The sequence below is a fragment of the Doryrhamphus excisus genome, linkage group LG16, assembly GCF_037039965.1.
Source record: "Doryrhamphus excisus strain RoL-2023G ecotype Guam linkage group LG16, RoL_Dexc_Guam_v1.1, whole genome shotgun sequence".
In the NCBI taxonomy this organism is placed as follows: Eukaryota; Metazoa; Chordata; class Actinopteri; order Syngnathiformes; family Syngnathidae; genus Doryrhamphus; species Doryrhamphus excisus.
The window spans coordinates 6,677,567-6,695,315 of record NC_136372.1 but is presented as its reverse complement, the minus strand read 5'-3'; the positions used below and the strand labels follow the sequence as shown (position 1 = coordinate 6,695,315).

Below are 17,749 nucleotides of genomic sequence, written 5' to 3'. Positions count from 1 at the left end.
TCACTCATGGAATATCGGGATTGGCAGCATAAAACCCTCATCGGAACATCCCTAGTATGAAGATATTGTTATCGTGAGCCGTGCATTGCATATTGTACCGTATCGTGAGGTATCAGCCCTGTGGTAAATTTAGTTTGAGACCCTTGCTCTACGTTTTGATTAACGTGTGCCTCCATAGGTGCTGCTGTTTTGATTCTGTAATAAGACCGTCAATCTGTAACAGTGAATTTGTTTGTAAATATAATGTCAATTTCAATGTTAATTCTTGACTTTTTTTTTTTTAAAGGTGATATTATAACCTTTGTATGCTATATGCACAGTACTACATATCATGTAAATCTTTGCAATTAATGTGCCTTTTTTTGGACATTTCTAAGGACCAAATTTCCAAGTGAAAAATAGTTTTTGGCTTAGAAAGTATTTTATTAAAAAAATAATGACATTACCATTCACACTCTTGCTCCCTTCTTTGTCACACACATGCAGGTACAATACGGTCAATGAGTTTTTAGGATTTGTCACTTAAATATGATATGTTGGGAATTAGGAATAACCATTGAAACAATTAAGAACGGGTTAAAGCAACGCCATGTAAGGCATATTGTAAAAATAATTTTCAGTTTTTCTGCTTGGTGGACACCCCTTTCATAAATATCTTAGTTATCTGTCATAATGTTCTTTTTTGCATTACATTCCTAAAAACGTCAGAACTGAAAGTACAATTATGTAGAGACAATTATACATTTTGATAAATGTCGTCAGGTGTGTTGTTCCACTCGGTAGATGTCGTCTGAAAAAAAAAAAAAAATCTCATTTGAGATGCTTACTCAATATGTCCTGACTCAACATGCTGCAACACAACCATACCTCAACCGGTGCGGGGTTTCTCGTGGAGGCCCGTTTGCTTCTCTTCAAATCACGTCTGTGACGCATCTCATGCAACACATCCCGGAATATTGTCGTTTTATTTCTGCTGCTCTTCTGCTGTTTGGGAGCGAATTACACATTATGAGGCGTCTTACAGTAAATGGTGCTGTGGGAAAAGGAATTATGATGTGGCAATGAACAAAAAACTGTTCCTGTTCCTGTTCTGTGTTTCCCCCCTGCTTCGACTTTTGTTCTAAAAATATAAACCCAAGCATAAAAACCGAAAAGAACTGACCTTGTCACTTTTGTATAGTCGTCTACAAGTCCATATATTGAAGCCGCACTGAAACACACAGTGTCACGTATGTACTTATAGTGTCTTTTATGGCATAACTTCAAAATGGTTTACCTTCTTTTGAACGATAAGCGTCACTGTTGTCAAGCTGTAGATGACCAAGAGGACAAATGTTAACCACAACAGAACGTGCCCCACCATGAGCTTGGTCTTTTCTGGAAGCATAAGAACATTTTTTTTGGTTTTTAAATAATCTGAAATCCAGCTTTGGCCAACTTATTAATGTGAGTTAATTGTCTGTATATTTAAATTAGATGTAAGCCAAGTGTGTCCAAAATATGCCCTGATTTTTGTTAGTTATTTCAAAATGTCTGTTTACCAGTATGATACTGTACTATTATTATATATCTTTGTTGATTAATTGATACTAGTGACCAAGTATGCTTCCTTGCCCTATAAAAGCCTGAAAATAATAACATTAAACATTTACCCCGAACAACAAGAGTTGTTCCCAGTCCAACATGCTGACCCCCAGGTCTCGGTTCTCCATGGGAAACTGCGGCGCAGTAGTAAATCCCGCTGTCGTTGGTGTTGAGGGACATTATTTGTAAAGTTGCTCCTTGGAGGCTGTACTTGTGAGATGTGGCGTCCAAGTTGAGACGAATGTGACTTCTGCGTCTGAAAGTGAACCACTGGTAATGTAGACCCTTGTCTGAGCAGTTGGTATGGACACGGCACCAGATCTCGCCATCTTGTCCCGTCTCCCGAACGATCACATTGCTGGGTTGCCATAGACAGCTTTGGAGTTGTGCAACACCTAATAAAGTAGATTGGCAAATTCAATTATAGCTCCATTGTCCACGCTTGAAGATGATGTATCTGCAAAGGTAGAGCACATACCTTGTAGTGGAAGGCAGGTGAGAAAGAGAGAGAGCCAAAACAATGGCACCATGTCTGTAGACCGACACTGAATGATCTCATGATTCTGTGCACGAGGTGATGGAAATGGGTAAATTCCACTTGCACAACATTTAGTACTTCCTTCCGCTTTTTCAGCAAGCTTCGCAATATGGTAACTTCATTTGGATCAATTGAGTTGGAATGGTTCCAATCTCTGCTTGGGCATCTCTGTGTAGAGTTTGCATGTTATCCCAGGTGGGTGCGTGGGTTTTCTCCGGGTACTCCGGTTTCCTCCCACATTCCAAAAACATGCTAGGTTAATTGGCGGCTCATAATTGTCCATAGGTATGAATGTGAGTGTGAATGGTTGCCTGTGATTGGCTGGCGGGGGCAACCTGGCCTCGCTGCATTGGTTGCCTGTTCGCTTTAGGGTTGATTTTAAGATTTTATTCTTTGTTTTTAAGGCGTTGAATGGGCTGGCTGCTAATTACGTCTCGGACCTCATCCAAATTTACTCTCCGGCGCGGTCACTGAGGTCCGAAGGCCAGCTTCAACTTGTGGTGCCCAAGACGAGACTTAAGACCAGGGGAGACCGAGCCTTTTCTGTGGTACTCTCTCCCCTTCCAAGTAAAAAAAAAAAAGGCCCCCAACATTGAAAGCTTTAAGTCTCATCTTAAAACCCACTTTTATTCTTTGGCTTTTAACTCATATTGAGTCGTATAGTCTTTTAGTTCTTTCTTTTTATTTTAATTGGTTTTATTTTTTATACTTTTATTGCTTTGCTTCTTGTTTTTAATATTTTAATATCTATTTTACTATTTTATTTCTTATTTGATCGTTTAGTTTTGGATTAAATTCATTTTGTACCTTTTTATTTATTGTATTTTATTTTTACTTTTTATTTTACTAGTCTGTGCAGCACTTTGGAAACTCTGTTTATAAAATGTGCTATATAAATAAAGTGGATTGGATTGGAACCTGCCTCTTCAAAACACAATGAAAGACTGTTGCTAGTCTTTCCAACCTAAATTTATCATAAAAAAAATATACAACATAGCTCAACATAAATAAAAGAGAAGCACATTTTATTAACAATTACATGCACTTGATGTTTTTTCCCCTTTAACTTACAATTATTGTCTGCATCTAACACCTCTAAGCTGATATTCTGAAATAATAATAATAATACATTATATTTGTATAGCGTTTTTCAAAATAACAATAATGGAGTTGAATAAAAGCAAGTAAACAGTAAAAGATACATGAAAATACAACATTCATTCGTTTATACACAGCTAAAACATGGGTATTGCTAAAACGTGTAGTATTGTAACAGTGAAAGTATTGTATTAATATGCTAGAATATTTCTAAAGTTGTAAGTATTTTCTAACAGTCACAATTTACTTTTACTTTCTGTACTTAGATACACAACTCAGAATTTGTGGACCCTGATACCACCTTCCGGTCTGCCCCTTAAGCGCAGCTAGAAGGCGGGACATATCCCGCTGTCAGTCAAATAGGTATCCAATCAGAATCCCACTCTGTTTTGCATTCACGCCCCCTTCCACGTCGACCTGCACCGACTCTCGCCATATTTTCAAGCCCGGGAGGACCTTGCAGCCCCTTTTTGCTAGCAAATACAAGTAGATAAGCTACAGGACTTTAAGCCACAAAGTACACTTTTCGAGCAGGAAGTATATCTGCTTTGCGCAGCACATTTTTGCAGCTATGAACATCTTCCGACTGACAGGAGACCTGTCTCACTTGGCAGCTATCATCATCCTGCTACTGAAGATATGGAAAAGCAGGTCGTGTGCGGGTAAGTTCTAGCAACCTTTCATCGACCCTTTGTGCCCAATTGTTGCACAGTGCATGTTTGTTGTTCACGTGGTGGACCCCTACATTACGCTATGTACTGTTAGCAAGCTGCTAACCAAGCTAGCTACCCATTCATTCGTGTATGCATAGTGCTGGCTAGCATGCCTGGGATAATAATAATAAAGATAGCAGTAACTTAGTAAATTAAGTGGACCGTCACTTGAGCCAATTGTATGTAAAACATATTTTTGATTAAATGGTCTATTAGGTTTTTAGTAGCTGGAGGTTTTGAGTTTGACCTGCGATTTGAGAGTATGTTGTGTTGTTGATCAGTAGAAGGTTGCGTAAGTTGGAGAGAAACATTTGCCGTCGTTTTTTTGCATTTGCATAATTATCCTACTCTAAACATCGCCCCAGCACAATCCTCTATTCCTGTTGTTTGATCGCTCGGTGTTTGATTTGTGCTGTCTTGGTGTCTGACGTGGCGTTCTGGAAGGCGCTACGGAAGTAGCTAGCATGCTAACTAGTCTCTGCACAACAGTTTGGATGTCTATTGACCACAGCACAAACATTGATAACGTCAATTATTGCACTCATTATCTGCTTTAACGATAAAGGTTTCTAGTATTGTCGAGCTAAGAGTTTTAGAGCTAGCATTTGAATGAAAAGGTCATGATAGGTTAAGCTAGAATCTTTAACAGTTAAAATATCCTGTACTGTATCATGTAAGATGGAGACATCTTATTTAATCCGTAACACACTTTTTTAGTCGATGAGGGAAGCACATTCTTCTCATACTTTAAATAGTTTGTGGATAGAAATAGCTGTTTTTAAGGATCTATTTTTACAGTATTGTACATCTTAAAAACGTCAGTGTTGCTCCCCTAGTATAAATAATTTGACTTTGTGTTTTTTCTGTGCATTCTCAAAAACAGCAAAGTGCTCCTGTACTATAGAAGATCTTTGGCTAGTGTTTTTTCAGTACTTCCTTAAAAACAGCAGTTTTAATTTCCTGGTTTGGAGAATACTGTACGTCCTTAAAACAACAGAGCACTCTTCTAAAGGATCTTCAAACTAGTGCTTTTGCAAATATAGAAGACTTCAAAATATAATTGTTTTTCAAATATATATTAATACAATATAATATATCATGCCGTTTTGTGATTGAATACAGCCTATTATTTCATAAATGTTCTCTATGCCGCTTGTCCTCAGTATATTTGGTGGGTATGCTGGAGCCTATCCCAGACGACTCACTCTACACAAATCTTCGCCACTGTGTAGGCCATATTCAAGCAAATATGATGTATTTTTTGCATAATTTCAGCATTGCCTATCATAAAGATGGCTAAATGAACACATTCAAGTAATGTATTGTCATTGTAGTCTTTGACATTGGCCACTAGGTGTCAGTAATTGTTCGGTGATTTATTGCAGGTTTAAATTACTTACAGCATGCACAATAATATAATAATAATAATAATGATCATAACATGCTACTGTTGTGGCTGTAATCCAGCTAAAACTCAACTCTGAACCCCCAACGTCACTTCCTGTCCACATCTCCAGAAGACCTTTATTGCAACTCATATCCTGATGTATTTAGATTCAGTATCGCTATACATATATAGGAATATATATATATCCTGATATTTTTTCCACACAGTAAGTTTAGAAGGATGGGCTCGTGGTAGTGTCTCTGTAGCCGGGTTAGCGCCGTGAGCTTTTGCATCTTGCAGGGGAGAGAGCTTGCGGACGGATGGTAAATATGGATTATACTGCACTATGCAGCCGCTCCTCTTTTGTATCACTGCGGGGATCTTTGGTCGCTCGTTGTGGCGAAGGGTTAGGTTGGCTCAAAGCTAAAAGCTACTCCTGGGTGTAAACAATGTAGAAGGTACAAATAAAGCACTATTAAACACAAAAAACTCTCCGAAAAATATGGAGCTGCCACTTGGGCGGCGTCATCTTGAAACACGAGTCATCAAATTTAGTCTTTATCGATATACTTGTTTTTGATATCATTATTACATTTTAGAAATATCTATATATTGCACAGCCCTAGGTAATAGGAGTTTAAAGTTGACTATAGGGGTGTTATGTCATGTGTACAGGGCTCTAATAATGTTCAAGACCGTATTAGAACGCTACTCTGCTGTATACAGGATGTTTGACTAGCATGTTTGCAGTACATGCTTATAAAAACAGCATATCATTGCCATCATATGAGTAGAGTACAGCAGCTCCATGTTAGTATAATGCTAATCCTTAGTCATGCTACTATCTGTAGCTACTACTATCTGTGTCCTTGGAAAGTAGTAACGAGCATCGCCATGAGGTGGTGCCCTTCACTAAGGCAAAGGGTTGTCTTTATCACACATGGCTAAGTTTGTCTTGCTCTTCTTTGCAGGGATCTCTGGAAAGAGTCAAATCCTTTTTGCCATAGTGTTCACCACACGCTACCTGGACCTGCTCACCTCCTTCATCTCGCTCTATAACACCTGCATGAAGGTAAGACCAGTACCAACGATGCTTCCACCAAGGTTGCATACAGAGAAATGAAACTAGTATATGCAGGGGAGGTATTATGATATACTGGCCTCCACCCAGCAGAGGGGGGGGGCATACTCTTCAGTATTTGCACAGCATCCATGTATTGTCATGATGATGATGTTCTCCAGGTGATCTACATCGGATGTGCGTACGCCACAGTCTACCTGATCTACGCCAAGTTCCGCGCCACCTACGACGGCAACCACGACAGCTTCAGGGTGGAGTTCCTGGTTGTTCCCGTGGGCGGCCTGGCTGTCCTCATCAACCATGACTATTCCCCGCTGGAGGTACGTTTGCTCTGACCAGTTCACACTTTTTCAAAAATAGAATTTTTCATTTTACTTTATATAAAAAGTGTATATATATATACATATACATGTGTATATGTATGTGTGTACATATATATGCACGTATGCGAATGCATATGCATGTATGTATGCGAATGCATATGCATGTATGTATGCACGTATGCGAATGCATATGCATGTATGTATGCACGTATGCGAATGCATATGCATGTATTTATGCACGTATGCGAATGCATATGCATGTATGTATGCACGTATGCGAATGCATATGCATGTATGTATGCACGTATGCGAATGCATATGCATGTATGTATGCATATATGCACGTATGCGAATGCATATGCATGTATGTATGCATATATGCACGTATGCGAATGCATATATGTATGCATATATGCGCGAATGCATATGCATGTATGTATGCATATATGCGCGAATGCATATGCATGTATGTATGCATATATGCGCGAATGCATATGCATATGCATGTATGTATGCGCGTATGCGAATGCATATGCATGTATGTATGCACGTATGCATATGCATGTATGTATGCACGTATGCATATGCATGTATGTATGCACGTATGCATATGCACGTATGTATGCACGTATGCATATGCATGTATGTGAATGCATATGCATGTATGTGAATGCATATGCATGTATGTATGTGAATGCATATGCATGTATGTATGTGAATGCATATGCATGTATGTATGTGAATGCATATGCATGTATGTATGCGAATGCATATGCATGTATGTATGCGAATGCATATGCATGTATGTATGCATGTATGCACGTATGCATATATGCATGTATTCATATATGTGAATGCATACGCGTATGCATATGTATGCCCATACATATGTGCATACAGAGTTTGCATACATATGCATGTGTATATGTATATCCAATCCAATCCACTTTATAGCACATTTTATTAAAGGTTCCAAAGTGCTACACAGATTATTAAAATAAAAATAAATAAAAGTACAAATTTACTTTAATCAAGAACTAAAAGATCAAATAAGAACAAAGACATTTAGGACAGTAAAATATTGGTGGTGGCCTTTTTTACTTGAGAGGGGAGCGAGTTCCATAGCTTGGGGCCAACCACAGAAAAGGCTCGGTCTTGGTCTCATCTTGGGCACCACCAGTTGGATCTGGCCCTCGGACCTCAGTGACCATGCTGGACTACAAATTAGAATGAGGTCCAAGACGTATTTAGGGGCCAGCCCATTCAACGCCTTAAAAACAAACAATAAAATCAATGTGTGTGTGTGTACATGTTAGCATGTTAGCTTGCCTATGTCGTTATTTGATGGCCTTGTTATTCCTGGTGTTAACGTGTGCTCCCACCCTTTGCGTTCCTCAGATCCTGTGGACGTTCTCCATCTACTTGGAGTCTGTGGCCATCCTCCCTCAGCTCTTCATGATCAGCAAGACGGGCGAGGCGGAGACCATCACCACCCACTACCTGTTCTGTCTGGGCCTGTACCGGGCGCTCTACCTCTTCAACTGGATCTGGCGCTTCTACTTTGAGGGATTCTTCGACATGATCGCCATCGTCGCCGGCGTGGTCCAGACGGTCCTCTACTGCGACTTCTTCTACCTTTACGTCACCAAAGGTGGGTTTGGCTCCAACATGGGATGTGGTTGTCACGCTTAGGAGTGCTAAGCAGTGCATGGATCCAACAGTCGGTCTATCAGGAGGTTCCAGCTCCATCAGGCTGACCTTCTGTAGAAAAGTGTCCTACAGAAGCTTCAGTTTTACTATCAGCATCTCTGCAAAGCTTCCAACCACATCCTCAGCATTTACACAAAGCCAACATTGTCCTAAAAAGGCTTTCATTGACGCTAGCAAATTAGCATGGCTAATTGTCAAAGCGCAGTCTCTCATGAGTCTCAGTAGAATGACGTCAACAAGTATGCTGACTCGCTTCTCACCAATCTGACATTTCAACTATTTACGATAAGACCACAAGAGACGTTTACAGTCCCTGAGAAACAAATCAGAATTTTTAAATGAATTTGTATGGTAGTACCAGATTAAAGATTAAAGCTCTACGTTTAGAATAAAACCTGAATTTTACCAGGAAGTCAAACATCGTTAGCCTGTTCCAATAACAGGAGAATCGGGACAAGAAAAAATGGATTAACACCCTTTTTCACTACTTTAGGAAATCTTATGAATAAAACTAATTCTCTTGACCTTTCCCTATAACACTTTTGGTTGTAATGGTTCAGTCTCATAACATAATTAATTAAAAATAATAATTATAGAATTTTATGATTATTATATCAATTCAACTTTATTCTCTGAACATTAAAACATTTTTTTAAATTTTACGATTTTATTATACCAATGCAACATTTTTCTGGGAACGAAAATAAATTGTCAGAATTTTATGATTTTATTCTTATACTATATCAATGCAACTTTTGTCTCTGAACATGAAAAAAATTTGAATTTTACGATTACATCAATGCAACTTTTTTCACTGAATATTAATTTTTTTTTTTTTTTTTAGAATTTTACAGTTTTATCATGTCAATGAATGCTTTTCATCAATTCTCTGATGGCAACACCAGGTCCCAAAAAAATGAAACGAAAAAAAATTGTCAATTTGATTTTATTCTTACAGTATATCAATGAAACTTTTTTTTTTTTAGAATTTTACTATTTATTATATCAATGCAACTTATTTTCTTGGAACATTAAAAGAATTGTTAGAATTTTCCGATTTATTATATCAATGCAACTTTTTTTCTTGAAACATTAAAAGAATTGTTAGAATTTTACTATTTATTATATCAATGCAACTGTTTTTCTTGGAACATTAAAAGAATTGTTAGAATTTTATGATTTATTATATCAATGCAACTTTTTTTCTTGAAACATTAAAAGAATTGTTAGAATTTTATGATTTATTATAACTGCAACTTTTTTCTCTTAACATTACATTTTTGAGAATTTTACAATAATATCAATGCAACTTTCTCTGAATATGAACAAATTGTTAGAATTTTACGATTTTATTCTTACAGTATATCAATGAAACGTTTTTCTCTGAGCATTAAACTTTTTTTTTTAGAATTTTACTATTTATTATATCAATGCAACTTTTTTTCTTGGAACATTAAAAGAATTGTTAGAATTTTCCGATTTATTATATCAATGCAACTTTTTTTCTTGAAACATTAAAAGAATTGTTAGAATTTTATGATTTATTATAACTGCAACTTTTTTCTCTTAACATTAAATTTTTGAGAATTTTCCAATATCAATGCAACTTTCTCTGAATATGAACAAATTGTTAGAATTTTACGATTTTATTATCAATGCAACTTTTTTGTGGGAACGAAAAAAATTTGTCAGACTTCTAGGATTTTATTCTTACAGTATATCAATGAAACTTTTTTCTCTGAGCATTAAACTTTTTTTTTAGAATTTTACTATTTATTATATCAATGCAACTTTTTTTCTTGGAACATTAAAAGAATTGTTAGAATTTTATGATTTATTATATCAATGCAACTTTTTTTCTTGAAACATTAAAAGAATTGTTAGAATTTTATGATTTATTATAACTGCAACTTTTTTCTCTTAACATTACATTTTTGAGAATTTTACGATAATATCAATGCAACTTTCTCTGAATATGAACAAATTGTTAGAATTTTACGATTTTATTATCAATGCAACTTTTTTGTGGGAACGAAAAAAAATTTGTCAGACTTCTAGGATTTTATTCTTACAGTATATCAATGAAACTTTTTTCTCTGAATATGAACAAATTGTTAGAATTTTACAATTTTATTATATCGATACATTTTCTCAAAACATAAAAAAAACCCTCTAAATTTTTAGACTTAATTCTTGTCATTTTAAAAAATTTGCCAAATTTTATGACTTGTCAATGAGTGCAAGTTTTTTTCTCTGGAATTTTCTGACGCTTATGCCCATTAGATGTTTTTCACGAAATATTACACTAACCTCTGTTCTGATATCAATTGGAACTTTTTCTCTGAACGTGAAGATATTCTTGTAAATGTTAACTTTTGGATCGGCGAGATTGATGCTAACAGTGCTTCTCCTTCTCAGTGTTGAAAGGCAAGAAACTGAGTCTGCCGGCGTAAGGAAGTTGGCGGCGGCGACGACGGCGGCGGCGAGCGGCAGCAGACTCAGAGCGCGCCGAGATTCAAATCACGGAATGTCGTGAGCTTCCAGCAAAAAGGATAAATACGCCTGAGACCGAGAGCCAACTTAACAGGGAAAAAAAACACTATTAGTCTTCTTGATGATCGCCGATGGAACTGGTCAACGCCCACCAACACCGGAGCTGAAACAAGGTCATTCCAACGTTCGTCGGATTTCTTCGTTCAGCGTTCTTGCCTTAAAACCTCTTTGCATTGCTGTTCATATATGCCGAAGTCCCCCCCACCACTACCCCACCCCCCCACATGAGGTGCATACGCTTATTTTTGTTAGATCTTTCACAAACGGGGCAAGAACCTTGGCAAGGGATTGCACAAATGTACAGTCTTATTCAAAAACGTGACAAAGAGTGCCTGATGACAGTTATGTCCAATTTCTTTTCTCAGTATTTTTTATTTTGTATGCATATGCTGTAATACTTGACCTTATCACGTCTGGTTTATAATTTTTTTTTTTTTATAATGACAGAAGCCGCCAACTAAGTCACAGCAATGCTTTTCTCTTGTCTAATGAATTTGGAATTCCAACGATTTGTAAAAAAAAAAAGCATCAGTTGTGAGTCAAACCTGATGCCTTCCATACTAGAACACAAATTATAAAACATTTTATGTGCTGCTTGTGTCGTTTGCATTAGTGGTTTGCATTTTGCCATCACTTTGCTAAGTAGAGATAATCACGGCAAATATTCACAGCAAGGTTGGTTACTCCTAAACTTGTTTTCTGGGGCCTTTTTTTTTGTTGCATGATATCACCTCCATTAAAGATTTTATGAGAATCACCATAGAGTGTTTGCGTGGATTTATTCTAATCGCTTTTAGAATCTGTTGCTTATGCAAAATAGCTATCCAAACAAAAGTAACCTACTTCCTGCACCATGTGGGGATACTAATACACATATATTCCCTCCGCAAGGCATGCTAGGTGCAACTTTTTCCTCCTGAACATTAAGCTTTTTTAGAATTTTACCATTTTATTATATCAATGTAACTTTTTTTCTGGGACCAAAAAAATTGTCCGAATTTTATTATTTTATTTTTCTAGTATATCAATGCAACTGCTGTCTCTGAACATTAAAAATGTTTTGAGAATTTTATGATTATTATATGAATGCAACTTTTTTTCTCTGAACATTAAAAAAAAAAAAGAATTTTAATACCCATAAATTCCCTCCGCAAGGCATGCTAGGTGCAACTTTTTCCTCCTGAACATTAAAACCTTTTTAGAATTTTACGATTATATTATATCAATGCAACTTTTTTCTCTGAACATTAAAACCTTTTTAGAATTTTACGATTTTATTATATCAGTGCAACTTTTTTCTGGGAATGAAAAAAAAAATGTCAGAATTTTATTTTTACAGTATTTCAATGCAACTGCTGTCTCTGAACATTAAAAATGTTTTGAGAATTTTACAATTATTATATCAATGCAACTTTTTTCTCTGAACATTAAAAAAATTGTAAGAATTTTAATACCCATATGTTCCCTCCGCAAGGCATGCTAGGTGCAACTTTCTCCTCCTGAACATTAAAACTGTTTTAGAATTTTACGATTATATTATATCAATGCAACTTTTTGCTGGGAACGAAAAAAAAAATTGTCAGAATTTTATGATTTTATTTTTACAGTATATCAATGCAACTGCTGTCTCTGAACATTAAAAATGTTTTGAGAATTTTACGATTATTATATCAATGTAACTTTTTTCTCTGAACATTAAAACCTTTTTAGAATTTTACAATTTTATTATATCAATGCAACTTTTTTCTGGGAAGGAAAAAAATTGTCAGAATTTTATTTAATTTTTACAGTATATCAATGCAACTGCTGTCTCTGAACATTAAAAATGTTTTGAGAATTTTATGATTATTATATGAATGCAACTTTTTTTCTCTGAACATTAAAAAAATTGTAAGAATTTTAATACCTGTATATTCCCTCCGCAAGGCATGCTAGGTAGCTTGATACGGTACTCTTTCCTCCAACATTACGCCTTGTTGCAGAATGTTGTGTGAACTTTGACCTAGCGTATTGTTGAGATTTGACTGAATAATGCTGACAGATTAGCATACGGCATCCATGGAGATGTTTTATTAAAAACATTTGTAACAGCTTTGTTCTATTTTTTTTTAATGACATCGCTCTTACTTTAAAAATAATTTAACATTCAGAATTGGTAAACATTTGTTGTAACAAGGCCCTGGCATGTATTTTTGGTATTTAATAAATCTCATAAGATAACGTTTATAAAATGTGATGTGCATGACCTGCATGAGATTGGCTTGAGAAGAAGGGAACTATTTCATTTTGTCCGTCGGTGTTTCATCCTGGTTCTTCTGCTGGTCATCTTCTCCCTGCTGGGAACAAGAAAAGAAAGTTTAAAAGCTGGAGTGTTGAACCCTTGAACCTAACACTTCGATTCCCAAACTGAATAAAAATGGAACACTGAGATGTACGTAATGTGTACAACCAGAGCAGGTAGTAAGTACAGTGCGGAAAGTGCCATCCAGTGAAGGTATTTGCTCAATTTTGCTAGCTAAAGATAAAAGCTAAAACAAACAAATACAGACAAAGGATACTTATATACGCATCCACACAAAAAAGGACTAACTTGACAACTGACAGTTAAGGTGGAAACATCGAGTACGCATATGACAGCTTGCTTTGCGACAAAGGAAAAACAATATTCCAGACGCCTTCATGCCCCTGCGAACAAACGGAAGCAGAAACACCATGAAAGAAGCGGTTCAAGCAAGGGCAGTGGCGAAAGCTGATTGGTCCAGGACTCCAGCCTCTTACACAATCTTGAGTGTATAAAAGGCTGGGCAAGGAAAGGAAGGGTGCTTTTTTGCAGCTGCACTGTAATAAGACCCGCTTACTTGTAGGCATACAGGGACTGCAGATAAGCCCGGACGTCTGTAATAGGTATTGTTGGCAGGAATAAACAATCTGGTTCTTTTTTAAGATTCCCTTATCCTCTATTCGAAACCAAAGACCCGCTTACTTGTAGGCATACAGGGACTACAGATAAGCCCGGATGTCTGTATTAGGTATTGTAGGCAGGAATAAAAAATCTGGTTCTCATTCTATAATTTGGTGCTTTAAGATTCCCTTATCCTCTATTCGAAACCTAAGACACGCTTACTTGTAGGCATACAGGGACTGCAGATAAGCCCGGACGTCTGTATTAGGTATTGTTGTCAGGAATAAACAATCTGGTTCTTTAAGATTCCCTTATCCTCTATTCGAAATCCACTTAGCATCCCAAGGGAAAACATGTCCCGGTTCGGATGCCCCCTGAACACCTCCCCAGCAAGGAGGCGTCCGGGAAGCATCCCGAACATACGCCCGGATCCACCTCATCCGGAGGGGCAGCGGTTCTACTCCCGAGTTTCTCCCTGTGTGCTAGTATATGTGCTCGTATTAAGCCTCATATTGAATTAATACCTTAATAATTTCTGTATGTTAATAATAATTTCGGTATGGTTTTCATAATTAGCTATAATGATGTTTACATGTCATGTACTTGCATCAAACTGATTATTTTAATGTTGTTGCACATCAAAGCACATCAAAAGAACCTAAAGATCACAGTTCATCACATCTTAGGAGACAAAACCCTATGTGTACTATTTATTTGAGGTACTTATTTACAAATGTAATGTACTTCTAATACTTATTGAACTTTTATTTTGATGCGTAAGAAAGATGTCTGCTGTACCTTTGCTAGCTGTGGGCGGTGGTAGTAGTAGTAGTTGACAAGGCTGGACGCGGTGATGTAAAATACAGTAAAGATGGACGACACCATCACGGAGAAGACGGCCAGGCCGGAGAGGACGCAGAGCAGAGCGATGGCCGACACGAACAGCAGGAACCCTGAAAAAGAAAAAATCATGACGTTGCTAAAAATATGATTCACGATGTTCTTCTTCCTCACCTTCAAAGAACACAAAGCCCACAGCTGACATGATGGCGGTAACTACAGCAAACCCGAGGAAGAGTCCAACAGGAACTGCGGCCATGGCGCAGAAGAACAAGATGGACAGCGCCAGCACCGGGTGTCCACTCAGGTACTGACCCACCCTGCTGTTCATCAGCTGTGTTACCTAACAAGAGAGAAGGTTCGAGCTCCAACGTGAACGCTTACACGGTCATGTCGGTGTTGGCTTACCTTGGGGTTGCTGTAGACCTGGTTGGACATCGTGGTCCAGCTTCCCCACAGCTGCTGCTGCGTCTCACTGCGGCTCTGCTGCATCTCACACACACATAACCTGTCCAACCCCCCCCACACACACACAAAAAGTAAAGTTAATCCTAACTTTTAACCTAAGTTAGTACTAAGTTAGTAGTACTACGTTGCTACACACCTGAACAGAGTAAGGAATGTATTTGAATGTACTTGCTAAAGAGCAGCAACTCTGTGAACAACACACCTTCTTATAGTCTCCTTCCTCCCCCCTCTTCCTCTTCCTTTTCTTGGCCTGCCCACGGTCACGAGAAAAGGCGTGTTCCAAACGTTGCTGCCCTCTACTGGTCACCTTGAGAAGTTCACCCCGCCCCACACAAGCTCATTTGGGTGATTAGAGTTGGAAAATAATTTAAAATGGCAATTAAATTAAATGAAAATAAATACAAATATGTAAAATATATTTTGTCATTTTAATGCATTAAATTAAATAAAAATAAATACAATAAAACTAAAAAAGCCAAAAATAGAACAATCTAAATGAAAATAATAAATACAATAAAACTATAAAAATCAAAAAATAGAATAACCTAAATAAATGAAAATAATAAATACAATAAAACTAAAAAAGCCAAAAATAGAACAACCTAAATAAATGAAAAAATAAATACAATAAAATTAAAAAAGCCCAAAATAGAATAACCTAAATAAATGAAAACAATAAATACAATAAAACTAAAAAAAATCAAAAAATAGAATAATCTAAATAAATGAAAATAATAAATACAATAAAATTAAAAAAGCCAAAAATTGAATAACCTAAATAAATGAAAATAACAAATACAATAAAACTAAAAAGCCCAAAAAATAAAATAACCTAAATAAATGAATAATACATGGTTAAAATAACCTAACTAAAAAATTTAAATTCAATAAAACTCAAAAAGCTGAAAAAAATAATAACCCCCCCCCAAAAGCTAAAAAACACAATAAGATAAAATAACCTAAAAAGAAAATGAATACAATAAAAATCAAGAAGCTAAAAAATAAAATGCCCTAAATAAAATAAAAATATTGTAAAAAAATACCAATAAAATAATATATTATTTTAAAGGTAAATCTAAGCTCCATGATCGGCTGGCCACCAGTCCAGGGTGTACCCCGTCTCTTGCCTGGAGACAGCTGGGATAGGCTCCAGCACCCCCGCGACCCCTGTGAGGATAAGCGGTAGAAAATGAATGAATGAATCTAACCTCCCTTAAGCCCCATTTAAATTCATTGGTTGCTAAAGTGCAGCCCGGGTGCCATTTGTGGACCATAGCTGTTTTTTTTCCTTGTGGAATATTCTAAAAGGTTGAATGTTACAGAAAAAAGCTGTAATCTAATAAGAAAATGTGATATATTGTAACAGAAACAAAAAATATGAATACAGTTGTAATATTATTGGAATAGTCATAATTACAAGGGAAAAAAAACCCCAGCAAAACAGCTGTAATTTTGAGAAAATCCAAAATTTCTCACAGCAGTCAGTAAAAGCTCTGTCATGTGTTACTGTATTGTCCCAGATCCTTCCCAGTCTAACACATGTTATTTTATGACTATATTTCCTCTCATAACTTGATCTATTTTTCTCCATTTAGGCGTCTGTGCATATTCAGCCCTTGTGGACGCGGTGATGAGATTTTAAGTAGAGTTTGCCGGTCGACTTCACTTCCTTATTATCTTTGGAGAGTCTTACGGACTCGATGCTCTACCGTACTTTGGATTCGTTTGGTCGACTGTTTTCCAACTTCTCAATTCTTCCACTAGGGGGCAGCATTTGTCCAACAGAGATGTGTTGCATTAGCCCTGTCACGTGATTCATTCACTGAGCTCATTGCGTCTCATTAGGCATTTGTCAGCGTGTCTAAACGATGCTGATTTGCTGTAGCAAGCCACCAAATGAATGACGATCACGTCATTTAACTCAATTACGGCAAGTCCGGTTAGTTTATTGAATGACATGACGTCATCGCAAGCGTTGCTTCATGTCAGCTCATCATCTCACGTGCGCATAAAAACAGATGTGACTAAATATTATACATGATATAATGTTATACATGATATAATATGAATTTTTGTATATTATTTGAATTATTGGGAACATTTGTACATCTATTTAAGACTGTGTTTTTCAACCTATTGGAGGAACGAGGCAATCAGCTACGTGTTGCCACACGGACGAATATTACATTGCTCTGCCAGTCTTTACACCACGGACACTCAACAATGGCATAATATTTGCAGAAAATGATTAATAAATGTTATTTATTATGATATTGGATAATTCCTCACAGTACACCGGACGATTTAGTGTTACGATTTAGTTTTACAGTAGTGATAATGCATTTTTTTTTTAAATGGTTGACTTTTGCTTTATTTATAATGTGTTCATTTATTATTATTTATTTATTTTTATTTATTATTAGTTCATTTATTATTATTAGTAGTAGTAGTAGTTGAAGTATTTCTCATTTTATACGGGTATAAATTGCGTATCCTACAATTATTGGTACAATTCTACACTTTTTTACAATTACATTTTGCTTTAAAATGTT

At 36.5% G+C, this 17,749-nt stretch overlaps 3 protein-coding genes across 7 annotated transcripts; 1 reads left to right on the top strand and 2 right to left on the bottom strand.

Annotated features, from left to right (window-relative positions):
- Window positions 1-408: 408 nt before the first annotated feature.
- LOC131103517 (immunoglobulin superfamily member 6) lies at window positions 409-2,255 on the bottom strand. Of its 3 annotated transcripts, XM_058049849.2 has the most exons (6): window positions 2,063-2,237; window positions 1,653-1,979; window positions 1,277-1,377; window positions 1,163-1,210; window positions 868-984; window positions 409-790 (listed from the first exon to the last, which is right to left on the bottom strand). In XM_058049849.2, exons 1-6 carry the CDS (start codon window positions 2,112-2,114, stop codon window positions 737-739), a joined length of 699 nt encoding a protein of 232 aa, XP_057905832.2. In that variant the 5' UTR covers window positions 2,115-2,237; the 3' UTR covers window positions 409-736. The 3 variants fall into 3 exon arrangements, with proteins under 3 accessions (XP_057905832.2, XP_057905833.2, XP_057905831.2); XM_058049850.2 differs by lacking the exon at window positions 409-790 and having other exon boundaries at window positions 800-981; window positions 2,063-2,255; XM_058049848.2 differs by lacking the exon at window positions 409-790 and having other exon boundaries at window positions 800-984; window positions 2,063-2,252.
- A 1,358-nt stretch (window positions 2,256-3,613) lies between these two features.
- LOC131103166 (ER lumen protein-retaining receptor 2) lies at window positions 3,614-11,745 on the top strand. Its single transcript, XM_058049197.2, has 5 exons — window positions 3,614-3,882; window positions 6,292-6,392; window positions 6,563-6,721; window positions 8,123-8,375; window positions 10,853-11,745. The coding sequence occupies exons 1-5, from the start codon at window positions 3,792-3,794 to the stop codon at window positions 10,885-10,887; spliced, it is 639 nt and encodes a 212-aa protein (XP_057905180.1). The 5' UTR covers window positions 3,614-3,791; the 3' UTR covers window positions 10,888-11,745.
- Window positions 11,746-12,563: 818 nt separating this feature from the next.
- On the bottom strand, window positions 12,564-15,535 carry LOC131103167 (lipid droplet assembly factor 1-A-like). 3 transcript variants are annotated; one of them, XM_058049199.2, is made up of 5 exons: window positions 15,400-15,535; window positions 15,138-15,237; window positions 14,904-15,072; window positions 14,688-14,842; window positions 12,564-13,323 (listed from the first exon to the last, which is right to left on the bottom strand). In XM_058049199.2, the coding sequence occupies exons 2-5, from the start codon at window positions 15,219-15,221 to the stop codon at window positions 13,264-13,266; spliced, it is 468 nt and encodes a 155-aa protein (XP_057905182.2). In that variant the 5' UTR covers window positions 15,222-15,237; window positions 15,400-15,535; the 3' UTR covers window positions 12,564-13,263. The 3 variants fall into 3 exon arrangements, with proteins under 3 accessions (XP_057905182.2, XP_078653402.1, XP_057905181.2); XM_078797276.1 differs by having other exon boundaries at window positions 12,564-13,320; window positions 15,334-15,530; XM_058049198.2 differs by having other exon boundaries at window positions 15,334-15,527.
- Window positions 15,536-17,749: the final 2,214 nt, after the last annotated feature.